This window comes from Propithecus coquereli, unplaced genomic scaffold, assembly GCF_000956105.1.
Source record: "Propithecus coquereli isolate 6110/MARCELLA unplaced genomic scaffold, Pcoq_1.0 Scaffold256, whole genome shotgun sequence".
Taxonomy (NCBI): domain Eukaryota; kingdom Metazoa; phylum Chordata; class Mammalia; order Primates; family Indriidae; genus Propithecus; species Propithecus coquereli.
The window spans coordinates 2,934,377-2,957,700 of NW_012148130.1; the positions used below are offsets into that span (position 1 = coordinate 2,934,377).

Sequence of the window (23,324 nt, forward strand, 5' to 3'; positions counted from 1 at the left end):
GGCCTCCCAGAGAGCTAGGATTACAGGCATGAGCCACCGTGCCCGGCCTGTTTTCTGTTTTAAATAGGCAAATTTTCCCTATCCTAAGACCATAGAGATTTTGCGTGCATGTGTGTGTGTGTGTGTGTGTGTGTGTACATACATATATTCATATATAGGTAAAAGCAAGTGTAACATGAACCTGACCACCTCGAACACTTCGAGCGTAAGTGTTCAGTAGCGTTAGAACGTTCACGTGGTTATGTGCCAACTTCCCGGGCTCTTCATCTGGCAAAACTGAAACTCTCCACCTGTTAAACCTCTCCCTGTTCTCCTCCCACCCAACCCCTGCTCACGACAGCCCCATTCGACTCTCCGTTTCTGTGAATTTGACTCCAGGTCGCTCCAGTGAGTGGAATCTACAGCATCTGTCCTTCCGTGTCCAGCTTACTGCACTCAGCGCAGTGCTCTGAAGGTTCGTCTTGTGGTGGCGTATCTCAGTGTTTCCTTCCTTTTTAGGGCTGAATAATATTCCGTTGTATGGGTACAGCACATCTCGTTTGTCCGTCCATCCATGCACGGACACTGGGCTGCTTCCACGTTTTAGCTGTTGTGAATAATGCAGTTATGAACACGGGTGTGCAGGTGTCTCTCTGGCCCTTGATTTCAGTTCCTTTGGGTAACTACCCAGCCATGGAACTGCTGGGTCATATGGCAGTTCTGTTTTTAGCTCTTTGAGGAGGCATCACGGTGTTTTCTATGGTAGCTGCACCATTTTGCAACCTCACCAACAGTGCACAAGTTTCCAGTTTCTTCACATCCTCCCCAACATTTATCTTCTGCCTCTTTAAGATCTAGTAGCATCCCCCATGGTGTGAGATGGCATCTCATCATGCCACGTGGAGATTCTTCTAAAAGCTAGAGCAGCGTGTTTTTCATACTCTGGTCTTTATTTCCGTGTGTCGCGTGTGACAGGGATGCAATGTAATCGCCTCCTCTGTGGTCCTGTCGGGGTTTACTGACCAGCCCTCTGCTCCTGCCAACCATGGACGCTCCTTTCGTCGCATGCTGTGATCCCACGTGCTAGTGAACCTGTCCCTGGGCTCTGCTCTTTTCTGTGGTCTGCTTGTCTGTAAGTCGCTTTCTTCCCTCACCCTGGCTATGGCAGAATGTTTTTCCAAAGATGGCAGGCACCATCTATCCTGTCCCCATGCTATTCCCACAGCATGACCTTGGCACTCCTACCGTCAAATGGGGGACTTCACGTGCCCTCTCTGGAGCCAGGCAGAGTTCTGCAACTGTCCCGACAAATAGAGTTTGCAGCAGTGATGCTGTGTACCTCCTGAGGCTAAGACATAACAATGCCACACATTGACTGTCTCAGGATGCGCACTCCTGGAACCCAGCTGACATGCTCTGAGGAGGCCCAGGGCACTTGAAGAGATACCATATAGGTATTTTGGCCATAGGCTCAGGGAGTTCTCAGCTGGCTGCCAGCCACAGCCGCCAGAAATGTGAGTCAGGAAGCCTCTGAAATGCACCAGCCCAGCTCCCATCTGACTGCAACAGCAAGAGAGGCCTGGGTGAGAACCGCCCAGCAGAGCCCAGTCAGCCACCAGAACCTGGATGATAGCACAATTGTTGTTTTAAGCCACTAGGTTTTGGGGTGATTGGTGATCTGCGACAGGGTGATAGACAATGAAATACTTATTTTTCTTTAGAGCAATTTTTTTATTATTCAGTGTTGATATGTTTATTGTTATCACCCAAATTTTACCTGTTTACTATTGGTCTCCCCCAAGCTGAGTATGAGCTCCCGTTGGGCGGGACTTGCTGGCTCTGTTTCCTGTGGAGCAGGAATCACGGCTGGCTCATTTTCCACCTTGAATAAATATTTGTCAAAGGACGGAATAAATGCATAATGTCTCTCCAATTCTTCCTTCTCCAAAAATTCCCCTGGCTATGCCTGGTCCTCCTCTTCCATGTGAAGGCTGAGATAAGCTTGTGAACAACCCTCTTGGGATTTTGTGTGGAATCGTACTGGGTTTGGAGATGAATCTGGGAAGACCAACGGTGTTCAAACTCTTGCCACCGGTGGGACTTTTCTTTAAGTGGAATCTTCCCTGAGGCCTCAGAGCATTCCACACGAGAGCAGTGCTCTGTGGTCTCCGGTCCCCATGGGGACCGCTGTGCAGGCCAGCGTGCCACCACGGGCTCGAGTGCCTTCTCTGGGAGGGGCCGTGGGGAGCTGGGTGCTGCAGCGCACGTGGGGCAGGAGCCTGGTGCTGTCCTGGGGACACAGAGCAGTGGGACTGGGTCCAACTGTCCCAAAGGGCAGCAAGGGCGTTCAGGGCAGAGAGGGCAGGGCTGTGGCCAGGATTCAGCCAGAAGCCAGCATCTTCCTTCAGGTGCTTAGGCCATCAGGGTGTAACAGCAGCCTTGAGGGACAGCCACCCTGTCCCCTGCCCCCTCTGGTCACTTGACAGCACTTTTCTCTCTGTTCCTGAGGCCTTCAGGGTAAAGCCTCAACTCTGCTAAGCGCCTTCCAGGATCTCCTGTCATTCTGCCTTCTCCGCCTCTGGCCTCATGGGCTTTGCTGCCGTCGTCCAAACCCTCCGGCTGGTCTTCACTGCCGAGGCTCCACACACAGCATTCCGCCCCTCCCTGAGGTTCTTCCCACCTGAACTCCCAGTCCTTCTTAAGGTACACCTCCTCCAGGAAGCTCTCCCTGACTGCCCCCTGGACTTCCCCACCTCCCAGGCTTTCTGCTTTGCCAGTTCCTGTATGTCCAGCTGGCCCCACTGCCCTGAGACGATGGGACCAGGTCTCCTTGGTGCCTCATACAGGCCTGGGGGTATTGGGGACTCAGTGAGGGTGTGGAGAGTGAAGTCATGTGGTATACCCCTCATGCACGCTCTCACACAGACATGTACACATCACACATGCTCACACACATGCTCACACATGCACACATAAGCACACACTCAGACACATCCTATACACGAAAACTCATGCACACACACAAAAGCATAGACATGTACACATTATGCACACTCACACATCAACACAGATACACGTGCATCGCACACAGGCATGTACTTGCACTGCGTGGCTGGCCAAATGACAGATTTGCTGATTTGTGGCCTGTGCACATGCAGCTCCCTCTCCCTGGCACCTTCCCCTGCCCACCCCCGGCTCTGCCTCTGGCCACGGCCTCACTGAGCCAGCAGAGTCCTGGTGCCCCTGAGTGGCGGGTATCTGCCTTCCCAGTGCCTGGCACAAGGACAAGCAAACACCTAGTGAGAAGCTGTCCCTGGAGAGGCAGCCAAGCACAGTGGAAAGAGCCAGGGCCCAGGCCTCGGAATCAAGAGCGTGTGTCCTGGGGACATCACCCGACGTCTGTGAGCTCCACTTTCCTTCTCCGGGCAGTGGGGAAACCATATCGAGGGTGGGCAGGGCTGCCGTGACCACCAGGGGAGCCAACTCACCCTCAGGACTCATGGCGCGGGGTGTGTGTCTGATTGTGCATGTGAGTGTATGAGCGTGGAGTGTGTGTGTCTGATTGCGTGTCTGCTGTGTGTACTGTGGTGGGCTGGCTTCCTGGGTGAGCTTCCTGGGCAGTCCCGCAGGGCCCCTGGCTTGGAAGGGCTCCGATTTCACTTTAAAGCTCTGCTGTCACTGTCTTGAAATTCTTAATAATTTTTGCCATTGAACTTGTGTTTCGTAAGTGAATTCCAATGGGCCAAGGGAGGTGGCGCCATGTGCACGTCCCTGCCCCCTGCCGCCCCAGCGAGGCTGAGTGGATGGAGGCTGCCGACCACCTGCACGGACAGCGAGGGCGCGGGAAGAAGTCCTGCCTGCCCGTCAGCAGTGGAAGGTAGAGCGTGTTGGTAAGATGCCCATGTACCAAGAATCGAAATAAAAACAGTGAGTCAGTTTTGTGCAGCGTTTTTACTGTTCTGGTGGGCATGAAATACACGTGCAGGTACAGATATGAAATACAAATTGTGTCATTTTGGTGATTCCACATTTGGGTTAAATGTGTTTACACTTGCATTTAAAACTGGAAAGGTGAATAAGATTCATGCTAATAATTTGGGATTGTTGATTTTATGTATCAATTTGACTGGGCAGTGGGGGGGTGTCCAGATATTTGGTTAAGTGTTATTTCTGGGTGAGTTTGCAAGGGTGTTTCTGGATGAGATTAACGTTTGAATCGGGAAACTGAGTGAAGCAGATGGCCCTCCCTGCTGTGGGTGGCCTTATCCAATCCCTGAAGGGTTGCATAGACTACATGGCTGAGTTACAGGGAATTCTTTCTCTCTGCCTGACTGTCTTTGAGAGGGGACATCCATCTTCTCCTGCCTTTGGACTTGGGCTTGGATTGGAACTTAAACCATTGTCTCTTCTGCATCCCAGGCCTCGAGATTCAGACTGGAGCTGTAACGCTGGCTGTCTCGGCTGCCCGCTTGCTGACTGCAGATCTTGGACTTCTCAGCCTCCATAATTGCATGAGCCAATTCCTTTTGAAAAAAAACAAACAACAAACCCCATTTATTACAATGGAAAATGTAATTTAGCTCCATATTTGCATTAAAGCAAAAAAAAAAAAAGGTCACATGTAGTAGTGAAATCACCATCCCACTGATAGAAACCTACGAAAGCCACGTGGTATCCATGTGTAAAAACTGAGAAATAAGAGCCATGTTGCCAAAGGCTTTTAAGATATCTTTTGTCTTACAACTAGTTTTATGAATGCTGCTTCCCTCACCCCTTATTGAGGTATAATTGACAAAAATATATATAATACAAATAAAAATTATACATATTTATAGTTTACAAGATGATGTTTCAAGATACTTATACCCTGTGAAATAATTACCATGACCAGGCTAATTAACTTATCATCACTTCACATGGTTATTTTTTTGTGGTGAGAACACTTAAGATCTACTGCCTTAGCAAATTTCAATCATTTCATACAGTAGCTGTAGTACATCAGAGCTGCAGAATTCATTGATCCTAACTGAAACTTTATACCCTTTGACTGACATCTGTCCGCTTCCCTCCCACCAGGCCCCAGGTAACCACTCTGCCACCCTCGAGTCCACAGATAAGTGAGAAGGGCAGTATTTGACTTTCTGAGACTGGCTTATTTCACTTAACATAATGTCCTCCAGACCCATCCGTGTTGTGGATGGCAGGATTTCATTCTTTTTTCGAGGCGGGATGATAGTCCATTGCATATATGTGCCACACTTTCTTCATGCATTTACTCAGTGATGGACTGGTGGATTCCGGATCGTGGCTATTGTGGGTAATGCCGCAATGAACGCGGCAGTGCAGGTATTTTTCGGCATATTGATTTCCTTTTCTTTGGGTGTATGCCCAGATGTTGAATGGCTGGATTATAAGGCAATTCTATTTTTAACTTTTTGAGGAAACTCCACACTGTTTTCAGTAACGGCTGTACCAATTTGCATTCCCGCCAAAGGCGTACGAGGATTCCCTTTCCTCCACATCCCGGCAGCACTTGTTATCTTTTGTGTTTTTGGTAATAGTCATTACGACAGGTGTACGATGATATCTCACTGTAGTTTGATTTGCATTTCCCTGATGATTAGTGAAGTCGAGCATTTTTTCATATACTTATTGGCTATTTGTACATCTTCTTTTAGAAAGATGTCTATTCAGGTCCTTTGACTGTTTTTTAATCAGGTTATGTTTTTCTTGTGATGGAGTTAAGTTCCTTGTATATTTTGGATATTAATCCCTTATCAAGCATATGGTTTGCAAGTGTTTTTCCCTCCTTAGGTTGTTCCTTCCCTCTGCAGATTCTTTCCTTTGCTATTCAGAAGCCTTTTGGTTTGATGTGATACCACTTGTCTGTTTTCGCTTTCGTCACCTGTACTTTGGGGTCGTATACACGAGCCAGTTCCTTACAGTAAACCAGTCTCCCAACGTCTACGTCCAGGTCTGTGACTGTGTCTGTATCTAATTTCCTACTGGTTTTGTTTCCCTGGAGAACCCAGACCAATACACAATGGAAAATGTTACTTTTTCTTTATTTATCATGACATTGGATAGCAGATAAAGACCACGACAAGTTGAGATGCCGTGGTAGAAAGGAAAAAGCTTTAGACTTCATCTTTGGTGGCACTTCTTCCTTGCTTTTGGAAAAAGGGGCCCTGCATTTTCATTTTGCACTGGGCCCTGCAAACTGTGTAGCTGGCCGTGTCGATGGGCATCTCTTCCTTGGCTCCAGGTCACCGGACACGGTGTCTGCGGAGTCCGGGGGCCCCTTTCTGGCCTCAGGCGTCAAGCCATCTCCAGAAGATGAAATCGAAGGGCTTCAAGACCATGGCTTCGTCGTGGCTACTCGCAGTTCTCGAGCTTTGGGGCCGCCCCCGCCGGGGTCTCAGGTTGCAGTGCTGCCCGCTCTTCTCCCACTCGGGGCTGTCGGAGTTAGAAAAACAACCAACCAATCCAGGATGTCCAGTTAAATCTGAATTTTAGATAAACAAGTAAAAAATATTTTTAGTATAAGTGTATTTAATATAATTTTTAGGGCACACTTATGCTAAAAAATGATTTATCGTTAATCAGGAATTCAAATTTAACTGGGTGTCCTGTATTTTATTCAGCAGCCCTGCTCCAATCTTCCTCCCAAGTTCCTCTCATCGCAGCACCTGCTCCCCCAGGACCCCCCAGCTCCCACCCCAGGCCTGGCCCGCAGCTCACCGTCTCTGGCCAGGATCTGCATCTGCGTCCTGGCCTCCCTGCCTCCGGGCTTCTCCTTGCCACAGCCACTGTTTTTGCTGTTTTTAGTTTTATTTTTCTGTCATAAGAACAATACGTGTTCACTGCAGAAAAATCACAGGCTATGGAGAAGCCACAGGAAGAAAGTAAAACACTCATAATCCCACCCACACAAAGACAACCACTGTGAATACCTCAGGGAAGACTTTTCTAGAGCTGTGTGTGTGTGTGTCTTTGCAGAAATGAAAAAAGAGCACGCACACCCAGCGCCCCGGGCCGGACCCTGTGTCCTGCAGGCTGCCCTTCCGTGTGACTTTGGAGGAAGGAATCGCAGGCGTCCTGCTTTGTTTTAGCCACCTGGGAAGGGACACTGGGGAGCCTGCTGTTAAACCCCCAGATCCTGGGGTCAGAGAGGCCAGTGGTCCAAGGCACTTTCTAGTCCACAACCTCGTGTGCGAGTTACCTGGAGCCGCTATAGGGGAGTGCCACAGACTGGCTGGCTTAAACAAAAGAAATTAGTTTTCTTACAATTCTGGAGGCTGGAAATTGGAGACCAGGGTGTCAGCCGGGTTGGCATCTCCTGAGGTCTGTCTCCTGGGCTTGCAGACGCTGCCCCTATGAGGTCCTTATATGGTCTTTCCTTTGTGCGACGGCATCTTAATCTCCTCTCCCTCTAAGGACACTAGTCGTGTTGGATCATGGCCCACCCGAATGACCTCATTTTAACTTAATCACCTCTGTAAAGGCCCAATCTCCAAATAAGGTTACATTCTGAGGAACTGGGGCTTAGAACTTCAACATATGGTTTTTGGGGGAACACAGTTCAGCCCATAACACCCCGGCCCAGCTTACCCCAACATGCTGAGCCCACGTTTCATCATCCGCAGCGTGGAGCTGACTCACGTTCATCTAAGAGTGGCGCCAGGATGAGCGGATCAAACAGTCCTGACGAAGCGCTTGCCAGCACCTGGCCCCGGAGCAGGCACTCAGGTGTCCCTTCCTGCTGTCTTACTTCCTTGCAGGTGGACAAAGAGGAGGCCCTGGGCCTCTTGGTGCCTACCTACCCCGCCAGTTTGCTTATTGCCTTCAGGGAGAGCAGCTGGGTGGAAGGTGGAGACGGGGTTCCTTTCCCCTTCCTTCCCCTCTTCCTGCCTGTCCCACTTTCCTGCCCCAGGCTCCTGTCCCCAAAGGCTAAGCAGAGACTCTGGGTGGTGCCCAAGGTCCTTCCCAAGCTGGTGGGGATGCCTCTCTGCCTCTCCCCCTCCTCCTGGACCTTGAGACCCTCCTTCTTGGCAACCACACGGGGCCTCCCTGCTTTCTAGCACCGTGTGTTTTTGGGCCTCCAGGGCTTTGCACTGGTAACGCCCTGTACTGAGAATGAGGATGCCCTTCCTTCCGCGTCTTCCTGGGCTGCGGCGCCTGTGCCTTCTGGGGCAAAGAAGGCCCTTTCTATGAACTCTTTTAATGCTGCTCCTCCCTCTCCCTGCTCATGGCTAAACTGCATGCTAATCCCACATTGGGGCTTGAAAAATACTAATACTGAGGATGATGGGGGCAGTAACAGAAACAATAATGGCTGTCTCACCTCCCTGCTCCCCACTGGTCCAAGCATTCCTCCGGGCAGAGATGGTTCCTCCCCGTAAGAGGCTTCAGGCATCAGGATGGCGCCAGGCGCAAGTCAGGTTCGGGCACAGACCTACTCAGACTAGATGGACAGGTAAGGGGACTCGATGGGGAACGGCATGAGAACAGTGGGGGTGTGTGTGTGGGGTACGGTTATCAAACTCTGTGTGGCATGATCCCAATTAGGGAAAATATATCTGAGAATGTGATCTGCAGCATTGCCAATCTGTGAAATAGAATGTGGGGAACCACACCCCGCAGCTCACAGGGGATGTCTGGATGACAGAACGATGGTGGCAATCAGGTGGTGGCTTGCAAACATTTCCAAACGTTTTTGATCCCTCAGGAGAAATACATTTCACATCAGCCCCCTGGTACACACACACTCATACACACATACACGCTCACATGCAATACACACACACGTACATACTCACACACACACACATATAACTGAAACCAAAGTTGCGGGAAATGACAGTTACCGTAGGTGAAATGTACACTGGTATTTTTATTGTGTTTATTCTATTTCAGTTTTTCAAAATGCTTGACATGATCTGATAAATTGATTTCACGACCCACTGCTGGGTCCTGATTTATAGTTTGAAAAATCCCGCTGAGGGAGGCTTGCACTTTCTGCTGCGTTCTTCTGTATTTAAAATTTAATATTGAAAATGCATTTATGTATTATCTTTGTATTTTTCACTTACAAATAAAGCAGAGAGAGAGAGAGAGAAAGCGCGCGCATGTGAGAGAGCAAGCGCACTGGGAAAATACAAAACAATAAAAATCAAACAGGCTTCCTGGAAGGTAGGTTAGCAAAATGTGGCAAAACAGACATTTGAAAGATGTGCATGGGCCAGGCGCGGTGGCGCACGCCTGTAGTCCCAGCTACTCGGGAGGCCGGGGCGGGAGGATCTCTTGAGCCCAGGAGTTTGACGTTGCTGTGAGGTATGATGATGCCAACACGCTCTACTCAGGGCTACAGAGTGGGACTCTGTTTCAAAAACAAAACAAAGCAAAACAAAGATGTGCATTTATCTGGACCTAGCTGTCTCACTTTAGGAAATGCAGGAGCTGGGGGACAGGGGTGCAGAGCCACGTGCACAGGTGGCTCACCCCACCTTTGTTTATGATAAGGAAACATCTCTAACATCTGGAGCGCCCACTCATGCGGCCATCCCTGGTCACCCATTTGACAGCGTGATGAGACACCATCCAAGACCTGCTTATGACATGGAAAGACAGGTGCATGAAAAAAGTGGTGCCTGGGAGTAAAAAGTTAATGACAGGCTACAAAAGGATGACCCCCCTCTTGGTTTTAAAATACGTATTTACAACTGGGGTGGGGGCAGCGCGGGGAGAGACGAGTTTGAAAGTGCACACACTGTCAGGTGACCTCGGGTTGGTTTTATTTTCTTCCCTGGACGTTTTTGTCTTTAAACAAGGGGAGATTTTCAAGGAAAAGAGGGAAAGAGAAAGAAAAAGGGGGAGAAATAGGAAAAGAAAGGGGAAAGGAAGAAAGAAAGGAAGAGGAACAAGGGAGGAGGGGAACAAAGAAGAGAAAAAGGAAGAAAAAAAAAGGAGTCGAGGCATGTCGTGACTCCCCTGGAGCGGCGACCCGGAGCTGTCTATCCGCACCGGGAGTGGCAGGAGCCGCAGGTCCTCGCACTGCGCCCAAAAGCGCGCTTCGTGTTTGGGTCCCGAAGCCCGAGGAGGCCCACGGGGCACAAGGCTCCTCGGGGAGAGGGGTCGTCTGAGGAGACTCCCGAGCGGCGAATGGGGACGGGGCGCGGCCGGAACATCCCCTGCTGCGCCCAGTGGCGGCTCCTATTGTCCCCGGCCGGCCTCCAAATCCTCCGCGCCACCAAGCTCCAACCCAGGCCACCGCGGGTCTGGAGCTCAGGGAGCTTCTCTGCCTTCCTTCTGGGGGTTTCGGGGTGAGGAGGAGCGCGTGCTGGGGGGAGAAGTTGCGAAATTCTATCGGTGCCATGTTTTTTCTTAAAAGTTATTTTTCAATTGAGATACTTTTAAGGCAAAAAAAAAAAAATCCCAAATTTAGGGTGTCAGTTCCAAAAAGTTTTCACCTAGGAGCAGCATGGGGGCTGGGCGCAGCACTGGGGCGTCTCTCGTCTCCTCCATCCAGCCTACCGCACCCCCACTCGCCCCCACCCCCAGCTTGCAGCGCCCCGCGCCCGGGCGCACAGTACCCTTCCCGCCCACCAGGACCGTCCTGGGCTCCCAAGCGCTGCCCCAGCCCGCAGGGACGTTCGGCGGTCCTGCCCCCTCACCCCATCCGCGCACTCGCGCTCAGCGCCCTTCACTCTGCCCCCCACCTCTCGCTCTCAAGGTGTCACTGGCGGAGGGAGATGCTGCCCGCGCTAATCCCGCGCTCCCTCAGGCAGCAGGAGGGGAGAGAGTGAGGGCGGGGACGGCGCGGGGGCGCCGGCCATGACTGCCGGGGGACCTGTGCCAAAGGCCCCAGGCCCCAGCCCCCGCCCCCGCCCAGGAGTCGGTCACCCTCCCCTTCCTGGTCTCTCTCTGCGCATCCACCTCGCTGCGGTGGCTGCTTCCCAGCCCCCAGCGGGTTGCGGGTAGCAATAGGGCACGGCTCGGCTCCAGCTTGGGGAAGCGGCCGAGAGGCAGGCGGACGCGAGTCCTGGGCCGGGGGCACTCTCCGCAGCACCCCCGGCCCGGCAGCAGGAGCTGCTGCTGGAGCGGTGGCACTGTCCCGCCACGGCACGTCTGCCGTGGACCCCAGCAGCCAGGCGAGGGATGGCGGGAGACGATTTTGCAGGTGCCGGCAGGGCGCGAGGGAGGAGCCTGGTGCCTGGTGGCTCCCGCGGTGGGCGCGAGCGGAGCTCTACTGGGTTTAAAGCCCCCCTCGCCCTCCACACCACCTCTCACCCCTGGCCACACACACCGCCCGATGCTCCGAGAAGTTAGACGGGCGGCCGCAGGGGCGGCTGAACTGTTGGCGCGTGTGTGCGTGTGCGCGCGCGGCCGCAAGCGAGGACCCCCTAGCCTGTCTCGCCCCCTTCCAGGACCCAGCGGGCTGCGCTTCCTCGCCCTTCCCGCGCCCCCAAGTTCCCGGCCCAGGTGCCCGCTTGCTGTGCACCAGCGCCCCGGGCGCCGCCGCAGACCCTCTTCCGCCGCCCTCCCCAGCCGGTGTAGGCTCCTTCCCTCCTCCCTTCTCCCCAGGGTCACTATGGGGACGCGAGGGAGAGATTTGTGTTTAATTCCTGCCGCTATTCAGAAGGAAGAGAAAATAAAGGGACCAAGGGCAACCAGAAAGCAGTTTACTTCAAGCCTTTATTATTGTAGTTTACAAGAAGTTTATATACAGGAAACATTTCCAGCAAAACAGTCACCAAATGGCCTTCGAATCAGGGGCCCTCCATCTCCCGGCCCCACAATCGGCAGCTCTGCCCGGGACTCCCCTCACTTGGGGGCCCAGGCTCTCCCCACGTCTCTCTTTCCCAGACTCCGCCGCCCGAGCCCGTTCCCCGGGAGTCCCAGCCTCTTCTCTCTCCCTGGGGCGCTGCAAACCTCGCCAATTCCTCTCAAGCCATCTTCCTCTGGTCCCGCGTTGACCCCCCAACCTCCCTCCCACCCATTTAAGGTGGTTTCCTCACGGAAACCCAGGGCACTCTCCCCCTCTAGGTTTAGGCGCTGCTCCAAGTCCCCTGCAACTCAGAACTGCCCCGTGGTCAGAACCAGTTAGAGACAGCTCGTCATCAGCAGCGGGGCTCCCGCGCACCCAAAGCAAGGGGGGGGAACACCCTGCCCACCCCGTCCCCACCCCCTTCCCCAACTCGGGAACAAGAAATAGACACAAAAGCAGTAAGGCACCCCCTCCCTGCGCGCCACAGGTGGGTGCCAGGCAACTAACTCAAGCGGAGCTGAGAGCTCGTGGGAACCCAGCTGCGCTCAGGGCGGTTGGGCTCGACCAAGGTCTCTCTGCGCAGTGGGAGGTGCCGGCTGAAGCTTGGCTGAAGCTGCGCTGGGGAGCAGGTGCGAGAAAGTGCTGTAGGGGCAAGTCCTGGGGGCACACAGGCAAGGGTGCACCGCACCTACGCTCACAAAGGGAATTGGAGTGAGCCTGGCAGGTTTGCGTGAGACAATCACAGAAGCAGAGTCTTGGGGAGGTAGGGGGAGTGTTCAGGTAGCTGAGGGTGCACTCGGCCTGAGATCCGTGGCTCAGCGCATCTGTGTCACTGGGGCCTCGCCAAGCCTGACGACTTCGTTTGGGGTGCTTGCACGCGGGCTTCGAATGCTCGAAGGCCAAGCCCGCCAAGTTCAGTTAATTGTCCATCGGTTGTTTTACACCCTACGGGGCCTAGCGCCATGCAGTTGCTCATCATAGCGCTCTAGCCAAGTGCGCAGCTCAGAGACCTGGTAGCCGTCAGGGCCACGGCCGCCCTGGTACATAATGGTGCCACTCTGTATGACGTAGAGGCGCTCAAAGTAGGCGCCATAGGCCGAGCTGCTGGAGTTGGCCATGGTGTCGAGGACCAGAGAGCAGCCGGGGGCACCTCGCTGCAGCACCCTCGCAGCGCTGACCCGGTCCTCCAGGCTTCGGTGCTGCGGGATGATGTAGGGAGAGTCTGTGGTGATCCAGCCGTCGGAGGGGTGCGCTTCCTCAATGTAAATGATGAGGAAGTCCACGTCGCGCTGGTACTTGGTGACCAGGCGCTGGAAGGCGCTCATGCGCGCCATGAATGGTGGTCAGGTGCAGCTGCCGAAATTGAGCACGAGCGGGCGGTTCCCTTGCGCGTAGTCAAGGATGCGCCGGCTCTGGAAGCCGTCGGGCAGGACCACCTCCGAGTTGGGCGCCGGACCGCCCTCGTGTGCCTGTTTGAAGAAATCCAACTTTTGGCCGTGCCACACCGCCTTGAGCGACGCCAGGGTGCACAGGCGGTTGTCGTCGGACACGCAGATGGGAGGGTCGTCGGGGGGCACCTCCTCACCTTCACTGTTGAGCTCCACTTCAGGCTCGGGCTGCCCCCGACGGCGGCGGCCCAGAAAATGCTTGCGGATGCACAGGAAGTCGAGGAGCCAGAGCATGAAGGCCGTGCCGAGGAAGCGCGGGAACAGCACGAGGCACGAGGCGGTCTGGGCGCAGAGCCTCAGGGAGTGAAGCAGCAGGGAGCGGAGCATGGTGGCTGCAGGCCCAGAAGCCCCCTGGGACCCTTCGCCTTCGCCCACCACCAACCGCGACGCGGCCTGGCGAGACATCTGGGCTTCGGCCGTGCAGGGAGCTCAATTTATAGCCACGGCTTCAATTGGCGGGAGACTCCACCTCCGGCCCTGGCCCGCCCCCTTGCAACTTGAGCCCGGAGGGATCACCCAGCGGTGTGGCCAATGCCCTAGAAATCGTGGGCCGAGGGCGGGCGCAGGCAGGCGGAGGGCGGAGCGGCCCGGCCTGGGGCCGGCGAGGGCGGGACCGGGTCCCACAGCAGGCTCTCGAGGCGGGGACCCCAGCCGCCGCTGCCGCAGGGGACCAGGAGCCGGACCTGAGACCCGGCCGTCCGCCGTGGAGGTCCTCCAGCTAAGGCCAGCGCTGCGCGCGGCCCTAGTCCCCGAGGCCTGGCTCCGGCCCGCGCCCCTCTCGCCGCGCACCTGAGCTGAGCTCCCCGGCGGCCGCTGCGCCGCGCCGGAGCTCCGGTTCGCTTCCCGCGCGCCGCCTCCAACGCCGCCCACACCGCCGCCGCTCGTGCGGGGCCGCTGCCCAGGTGCCGCGGGAGTCCAGGTCCGCGGCCGCCGCCTCCGTGGCCCAGGCTCCCGCCCCGCCGAGGACGCGGGCCCGCGAGGAGGCAACTTTGGGTTCCCGCCGCCTTCCCGGCTCGCCCGCGGGCGCCGCTCTCCTGCCGGAGCCCGCCCGCCCGCCTCCCGCGCGCGCTCACACTCGCGCCTCGCACACGGCCGCCCCCCGCACCGCCCCGCCACGCACACCGCGCTCCGCGCCCCCCGCTGCTGCCCGAGGCCGCCGCGCGCCGCTCTAGCCCGCGCGGCTCCGGCCGCGCCCGCCCCGTCCCATCTCCTTCCAGCGGGGCGCCGCGGTTCTTGGGTCAGCGGCCGCCGGGGCCCAGCTGGGAGGTGCGGAGGGCAGGGCCGCGGGCGCGTTAGGGCCCGGCGCCGGAGACGGGGAGGGCCGGGGAAAGCGCCGCCGGCCCTGCGCCTCCAGCCGACCCGGGAGCGCCCGGGGCGCGGGGCGCTGCGGGCGCGGGGCGCAGGGCAGCGGGCGCGGGGCGGCGCCGGCCCCGGGCGGCTCTCCCACTAGGGGTAGCTGTTGCCTGAACGCCGGAGCGCTCCCCTCTCGCCGCTTGCCTCGCCCAGCGCAGCCCCGGCCGCCGGGCGCACCCGTCCCGTTCGTCCCCGGACGTTGCTCTCTGCCCCGGGAACGTCGAGACTGGAGCGCCCGAACTGAGCCACCTTCGTGGACCCCGAGCGCGGCGGCCCGACTCACCGCGGAGGCGCCCGGAGGCGTAAAGTGCGTACTTTCAACCGTAAATGTGTGTTGAGGCTTTTAGGGGTGCGGGGTAACTCCCAAACTACGTGGGGCCCTGGCCGGCCCTGGCCAGCCCTGCCGCCGCATCCAAGACCTTCTGGTCCCTCGCTGCGCTTGGCGCGGGGTGGGCGACTTGGGCTCAGGGGCGGCGGGGCGGCGGGGCGGGGCAGTGCCTTGACCTAGGGTCCCCATAGGCCGGCAGCAAGTCTTGCTTCGCCTTGGACCGCTGTGTCCCCCAGGGCAAGGCCTGGCTCGGGTTGCCGCGGTCTGTCCCCGGTTTGGAGAGCTGAGCTGCCTAGGACGCTTTCGCAGTCACGGGGTCTTGTCCGGAGCGGCGGGGCTTGAGCCAGAGTCCGAGACTGCCGCCACCGCCTGTGTCCCGTGCGCCTCCCGCCCAGGGGACCAGCTGCCTAACTTCTCGGGACAGAGACGGCGCTCGCGCCCAGGGCCGAGGTAGGAGCTGGCTGGGCCCTATGGGGTGCGGGCGAATCGCTTTCAGCAGCGAAGGAACAAGTTGGGAGAAGTCAACTGCAGGACAAGGGCCCCAGCGGGCGCGCAAGTAGGCACCCGCCTTGGGTAGATGTCTTCCCCTCCGGTTTGGTTTTCACGGTCCTGGTAGGACCCTCTGCCCCGTGAGCTCCCCAAAAGACCTGTGGCTCCCGCAGGTCAAGTCCTTGAGTGTGCGTGGAGGTCGCGAGGGGGCCACTGTGTGTGTCCCCTTTTCCCTCTCTCCAGTCGGGCGATTTCTCTGCTGTCTTGGGCAGGGGGCACACACCCAGGAACTTCCTACCTAAGGGAGGCCAGCCCACTTTCTCCTGTTCTTCTTAGTGCCCCCAAACTGCCCCTGGCCACCTGGGTAGTGGTCTTTCAGATGGGCTATCCAATCCTACGTTTGCCAAACCTGCTTGGGGGGTCCGCTTGCCTACCCCCCACGCCGGCAGGGCACCTCTGAGTCAGCAGATCCTCCCCTTTTCTGCTCCCTTGCTTTGAGGGGGAGAAGTAGAGAGAGGCCTACTTGGCAGGTCTTTGAGAAGATATTTGGGGGACTTCTGAGGTTGCTTTTTCCTGGGCAGGGACAACGGGATGTGGGGGGTTCCAGATTTTGCTGGACAATCTCTCAAGCCCTGGCTCCTTGATTTCTGGGAGGTACCAGTGTAGGGCTTGCGTCCTGCTCTGCCTACATGGCAGTTGGGGCGGGGGCACGGGGTAGTTCCCCAGGCCCCCTTTCCCACATTCAGTTTTAGGAAATGAATAAGCTGCTTTGGGCTTATTGGGCTGGGAGAGCCTTTCTGTGCTGCCTGGGATCTGCCGGGGGTGGTGTGCGCGTGTGCGTGTGTGTGTTATGTGCATTTGCCTGTGAGTGCGTGTGTGCTCGTGTGGAAGGCGTGGTCTGGGCAGATATAAGACGGTCCCCTCAGGGGGCCCAGCCCAAGCAGTAGCACCCGCATCCATGCTCCTTCTAGCCCTGGGGACCCTCAGGAAAGCAACACTTGCTCTTAGGGCTGTCACCTGTTCTGGCTGATCTGTTGCTGTTTCTTGAGCAGACAGACTACATTCCACATGTCGGGATTCCAGAACATTGAACAAGGCGCTCAGGCCCATCTGGCTCCCACAGCCTCTCGTGCCAGTGAGGACAGACCTGAGGTCCAGGTGATGCTAGTCTGTGGGACACAGAACCCGGCTTAGTGACTCCTGCTGCAGTGTCCTCCCTCCAGCTTGTTCTCCTGGCCCTCTTCTCCCTCTTCTAGACCCTGTCCCCTCCAAAGCAGCCCCTGGCCCCCCGGCACCTCCAGGGTGCACCCCAGCTCACCGTAGCCCTGGCCCCTCCTGCCTCTTGCCCACACTGTTCTGTCCCGTCCCAGAGGTCAGAAGGGAGAGTACTAGCCCAAGACCAAGACCCACTCGGGACTTGGTGGAGTGCCAGGCATCGCCCAGGGGCCCCAGTGGGCCTGGCAGGCTCCCCTGTGGGGGGACCAGAGTTGGAGCTGGGGCTGCTCCTCCTGCCACCCTGTCCCCCTTCCTGCCTGCCCTCTTACAACTCCAGCAGGGGGCGGGCGGGGGAAAGAAAAGGAGGGACAAGTTGGACTGGGTCCTTTGGTGTCTAGGAGCAACTTGGAGAGAGGCTGGGGGAGGGGACAGGCGGCAGGGCCCTGACACAGCGGGGGAGAGTTGGCCTTTGGATGGCCTGCTGATCCGAGACCATCCCCCTGGGGCTGTCTGCCTGCGAAAGGGCGGGCTTGGTGGACCCGCTCTGAACGCCCCCAGCATGGGGTGTGGTGGGCGCGTGTGCCGTAGGCACGGCCTTTGTCTTCCTTCTGGTAAAGCAGCACCCAGTGCCCAGAGAGGTTGTCACTGAGACTTCCCTTTGGGGTCGGATGTCCCAGTAGCCCTCCGTGCTCCCGGCAGGACCTTCTGAGGCTGCAAAGAGGAGGTGGTCCAGCCCCCACACCTGGAGAAGAGACTTGGAGAACTACGGGTGTGTGCCTCGGTATCCTCGCCCCAGTCTGCCCGGGTCTTGGCCCTCCTTGGCCCTTCATCCCCCCTAACTGGCCTCCTGATGCTGAGGGAGCTCCCGGGTGCTTTCCTTCCTTTTCCTTCCCCTGAGCTTCCACTCATGCTGTTCCCTCTTCCCTTCTCCCTCCCGCTGGAGACTCCTATTCCTCCTCCTCCATTGCCCTCACCTCCACCTGGGCCCTCCCTGGCCACCGGCTCACCGTCCTCCCTCAGCCGTCCTCCATTGCTGCAGCCTGGACAGCGGCTATGTGTCACCACTGGTTTCTGCGTCTGCCGTCCACTCCAGACCTGCCCCTCCCAGGCTGGCTGAGCCGGGATCCTCTGCAGTGACAAACCCGGACCAGCGCCAGGGAGACGCCCAATAAACCTTTGTGAAATGAGTAAATCCGTGCAGTGTGGACTTACTGAAAACTCCCTGTTTGGGGACAATTTTAAGATATTTCATTCTGCCCTTTTGCACACCTGCAGCCGAGAGCAAGGTAGGGCAAGTCCCGAATGAGGTCATTTAGGACCTGCTGCTATGAGCAGACGACAGTTCATGGGAAGTCCCCTTTGGGTGTGGCATCCAATGAATGCTTCGGTCACCCGGCCACTAGGCCAGTCTGTTTTCTTTCCTGGACTGCATGGGTCCTCCCACGGGCACCTAGGCCCTCACAGATTGTTTGTACTTCCCACTTGCTTAAAGCATGATTTCTTCATCTTAGTGAGGCCGAGCATGTGGACACCCTTGGGGGTGGCTAAGGGATCAGAGGTCTGGCCTGAGAGGGGTCCCCAGCATAGGGGGGCTCCATCCCCTGGGAGTTTGAGGCAGGAGTGGAGGAGATAGTGGGGCTCTGGGGGGTGGTTGGGCAGCCCAGGAGCCAGGCCAGGAGACCTTGTTGGGGCCCCAGGCCCTGGATCTAGCCAGGGTGTTTTGGTGGGGTGTTTGGGTTGGAGGAGGCCTGGGGCTCCAGGCCAAGGAGAGGGAAGGCCTAGGAGGCGGGGCCCTGGCCACTTGCTCTGTGACCCTGGGCACGCCCTGCCCCTCCCTCGGACCTCATCAAAAGAGGCTTGGGTGACTACTTTCCAATGCCTTTCACACGCTGTCACTCCACACTCCAGAGGTTCTAGGAAGTTCTAGGAGATCCTGCCTGCTGCTCGGGGACCTGTGAGAGCCCGGACTGAGGGTGGAGGTGCCCCGTGCTGCTCCTGCCGGGCCTCACGCTCTGTCGCTTCTGCCCAGCATCATCCTCGCCTCCTGTTCCTGCCACAGCTCTGGGCCCCACTTTTTGGCCCACCCCCACCCCTCGGGCCCAGCGTGAGCTCTGCCTTGTTCCTGGCGTGGGTGCCCTGTGCTCCCTGGCACTCAGCCAGCCCCCTGGGGACAGAGGCTGCCCTGGGCTCCCAGGTCCTGCCTGGGGCTCAGCTGGGCATCGGGATGCTTGGGTCTGTCCCTCCTTTCTGTCTCTGACCCTTTCTGGAAAAAGCCAGGGTCCAGCCAGCCACCTTTTCTTATCTGAGCCTCAGTTTCTCCACAGGAGAGGTGGGTTCTGCCTTGACTGAGCATGCGCACCATGGCACACAGGGCACATGGCAAGTGTACACGTGTGTATGTGCATGTGTGAGTCTGCGTGTGCGTGTGTGTCTGCTGCTTGTGCCCAGCCTTGTTCCAGGCGGACTTCAAGCTTCCTCCGGAAGCCGTGGCACGCTAGAAGATCGCACGAGTGCAACGGCAAGGCAAAGCGGGAGGAAAGACCCACTTCCATTTGAGGACAGAGTGCAGCTGCGGCGTCCTCCCCTTGGGCCGTGGGACAGCTGCAGATGCTGCCCTGATCGTCCTGCTGGTGAATCCGATTGGTCGTGATCCCGACATCCAGGGCATGAACCTGGCTGTCCGGCTGAGCCCCACGCATGACTGTGTGTGGCCACGCTGGGTCAGAAACGTGGCCCCACCACTTAGGAGGCACACGGGGCTCGGTCTGCCGTGTGGACCTTGGGCTGATCACAGCACAGAGCCCTCAGGGCTGTGGGCGCTTCACAAGATGAGGGCGGGGCCCGAGCTTTGAGTGGCCGTCAGCGGGCGTGAGCCTGCGAAGAGGAGATGCCACACGCTCCACGTGTGCGCTGATGGTGCCCCGGCTCGGGCTGTTCCGTGGTGGGAGGCGTCCTCCTGAACCCTTTGTCCTTCCAGGGCCCTCCACCTCGGGCACTGGTCCTGCCAGGCTCCCGGAGGGGTTCTTGGCACACAGAACCAGTCAGGCCCATTTCTGCCCTCGAGGTGCTCCCCAGCGTGGCAGGGCCTTCGAGGAGGTAGCAGGGACACCTGGCACGTGGGGCCATGTCGAGAAGCATCTCAGGAGGTGGCCACTGGCAGAGGGACAGCCTCCGGTTCCGTGTGGCTCCCTTCGCAGGCTGGCTCCTGCCGCAGTAGCGTAGCGCCTGCCTCAGGAGGGATCTGCACGTTCCGGGCCTCCCTTCTCGCCGGTGTGCGGAAGGCTCCTAGTCACCCGCAGGACCTCCTGGAGCAGGTGGGCGAAGGGCCACGGGCCGAGTCTGTGTGGCTCTGTGAGTCCCAGCACGAGCACAGCACGTGCTCACTCCGCCACAGCCCAGCTGGGTGATCTCGGGCAGATTATCTGAACTCTGTGCCTTGATCTCCTCATCTGCAAAATGGGTGGAACATTCGACCCGCCTCCCAGGGAGGTTGCTGTGAGGAAAAGTGTGGTCATGTATACACAGCCCCTGGACAGCTCCCAGCGCACCGAGCGCCCACGGTAAGCCGGCACTATGTGCTGGTGTCACAACCCCTGCTCTCAGGCACTTCAGGAGCTACGTCCGGGCCCCCGGCTGGGGCCACTCCTTCCCCACAAAGGCCCTGCCAAGTCGATGAGTTATGGAGCCCCCCATCCTGGGAGCCCCTCTCTGTGATGCCTCTTGGTGCTGAGGCACTTTCCTGCCCCCAGTAATTGGGTTTTGTTAGGACCCTTCAGGTTTGCACATGACAAAACATCATCCAAATGAACTTAGGCTAAGAAGCAATTTACTGGCTCTCGCCAGTGAGAAGTGCAGGGAGAGCCATGGCTTCAGGCATGGCTGTATCCAGGCGCTCAACAGACACTGCCAAGGCCCTGCCCCTCCTGGCTCTCATCTCCATTCTAGGGGGATCTCTCCACACATGCCAAGACGGTCCCAGGAGCTCAGGCTCATGGGGTCCTTGCAGCACATGTCCTGGCCACGGGAGAGAGCACAATCTGATGGGAGCCTGAGAGGTGGGGTCAGCTCTGGTTCTTGTGCCTGTCTCTGGGAGAGATGGGTCCCAACTCACAGGAACTGAGCAGATCCTTGTGGCTGGGGGCGGGAGGTGCTAGCAGACACACACAGGTCTCCCCCACTAACTGCAAGGATAGCAACAAAAACAACGGCTGCCCTTTCTCAAGTGGTTATGATGTGTGTCATAAAAGTCTACCTTTTAATGGAGTAGAGACTTTTATTACCCCCATTTTACACATGACAAAACTGAGGCTCAGAGATGTGAAGTGATTTGCCTAAGGATGCACAGCTAATGTCTGACCCCACAGCTCACACTCAGAAGTTAGCAGGAGGTGTCTCGGCAGCACACTGTGGGGGCAGAAGGGGCCCGCCTGATGGAGGAGGGGTGGGGAGTGGGAGGCAGGGAGGAGGGGATGTTGTGAGCTGGCCTCTGGCTTGTGCAGTGGGGAGGCAGCCCCGGAGAAGAGGTTTGTGGGGAGGTTGCTGAGCTCTCCGGGGACACGCTGAGTTGGAGGTGCCTGTGGGTGTCGGAGAGAAGATGCTCGAGATTGGTGGGTCAGGGGCATGAGCACCCTGGGAACGACAATGGCCTCATCCACTTTGCATCTGGAATTTCACAGTGTCAGGAGCAAAGATGCTGCTGACAAGCCAGGAGCACCTCCGTCTCGGCGGAGAAGCCAGCCACACCCCACGGGGCACGAGCTGAGGGCCCGAGCCTGGGACAGTGTCCACCACCGAGGCCACAGGCTCGGAGCCGTCGGAGCGGGCAGGTGCAGAGCCTGAAGTTCTCCAGAAGTTATTTTGGTGCCAACCCTTTGAGAATGACATTTCCCAGGCCCTCGGGCTGTGCCAGGGTACAAACCCCAATCAGCCAGGGCCACTCCGTAAGGACTGGGCCTGTCTCTGAGGGGACACTGACCTTTGGAATCTCACGGGCCTGGGTTCAAATTCTGACTCCGCTGCTTAGAGGCTGGGCAGCCTTGAGCAGGTTGCAGAGCCTCTCTGGCCGCAGTTTGCTGTCTGTGGAGGAGGGCGAGGGCGCCCTCTCCTCGCGGCTTTGTGGGAGCTCGGGAGGTGGTGGGGTCACGGCATGCAGCCGCTCTCCGAGTTTGGTTCCTCTTCCTCTGCCAGCGCCTGCTGGATCTGACAGCAGGGCGGCCTTGGGGGCCGTGGCGGGGGCAGCGGCACCTACACGGTCAGAGTGGACCAGGAGATCCTTCCTTTCTCCCGCCGGCCTCCAGCAAGAAGGCTGGCCCTGCCGGCTGCCTCGCTGTCCAGCTGCGGCAACCATCTCGTCCTTGGAGACCACGACGGCCCCTTCCTCCTCACATTCTGCAACACCTGCCCCCTTCCCCAAATCAACCAGAGTATTCTGGCTACCTGTGTCCTCCCCACAAGGCCACAGGCTCCCTGGTGGCAGGGCTGGGACAGACTCACCTGCGTCCGCCAGGCCAGCACACTGGGGGAAGGTCCCAGGAGACTTCTGGGTTTGAACCGACTCCCAGAGTGACCTTGGCCTCTCTGAGCCTTGCTGGAGGGGTTGTGCTGGCACATCTCGGAGCAGGTGGTGTCACCTGGTGAGTTGGGGACTGTACCAGTCACCTTTGCCACAGCACTACTGGGTAACAAATAACCGCAAAGCAGTGAGCGCTTGTTCCCTATTTGCTGTGGAGCTCGGCAGGCCCAGGCCAGGTGCTCTGCTGACCTTGGCGGGCCCCCTGGCCTCGGGGGCCGTCGGCTGACATGGGACGGCCCTGGCTGGGATGGCGACAGCTCTCTTCCCCCCCAAGCATCCCCGATCTCTGCAGGCTTGTCAGAGACCGCGAGGCAGCGGCACAGAGAGAAAGTGGCCCCGACACGAGAGCCCGTGTGGAGCCTGCTGGTGCCGCCTGCTCGAGGCAGCCACAGGCGAGTCCCCTGCTGGAGCGGGGCCCTGTGGGTTGCTCGGCAGAGGGTGTGGGTACGGGGAGGTGTGAAGAGTTAGGGCTATCTTTGGACTCAGCCAGGACTTGGTCCCAGGGCTGTGACAGTGGTCACATCCTCATCACCTGCCATCAGGGTGCCCAGGCTGGATTAGACCTGGGCTCGGGGTGAGGGGGCTCCCTCTGAACCAGGATTCTGCAGCCCTGTCTTCCTTCCTGTCCCGAGCGGCGGCTGCTTTTCCTGGGACAGGAGCCTGTGTCAGTTACACAGTCCATCATGCTGGAAGTACAGTTCCCTGGATGACTGCGGGAAATGCATTCTAAGTTATTTTTCAGGAATATAGTGACAGCTGCACCAACTACTCTGCCTAATAGAAGTAGCAGAACTTTAAGTCCCTACTGTGTGCCAAGTACTCAGCTAAGTGTGTCTTCACATGTTAATCCTGTGGTAGGGAGCTCTTGCGCTTTGCACAGCTGTGAAATGGAGGCTCTTTGAGGGGAGCGTGTGCCCAAAGTCCAACCAAGAGGTGGTGCTGAATGGCATATCCACCCATACACCCACCTGTACACCCACCTACCCACCCATCCACCCATCCACCCATCCATCCATCCACCCACCCATCCACCCATCCACCCATCCACCCATCCATCCATCCACCTACCCACCCATCCATCAACCCATCCTTCCATCCACCCACCCATCCATCCACTCATCCATCCATCCATCCATCTACCCACCCATCCATCCATCCACCCATCCATCCATC

At 57.7% G+C, this 23,324-nt stretch overlaps 1 protein-coding gene across 1 annotated transcript; it reads right to left on the reverse strand.

Annotated features, from left to right (window-relative positions):
• Positions 1–11,655: 11,655 nt before the first annotated feature.
• Positions 11,656–13,739, reverse strand: DIO3 (deiodinase, iodothyronine, type III). Its single transcript, XM_012647068.1, has one exon. The coding sequence runs from the start codon at positions 13,597–13,599 to the stop codon at positions 12,685–12,687; it is 915 nt and encodes a 304-aa protein (XP_012502522.1). The 5' UTR covers positions 13,600–13,739; the 3' UTR covers positions 11,656–12,684.
• Positions 13,740–23,324: the final 9,585 nt, after the last annotated feature.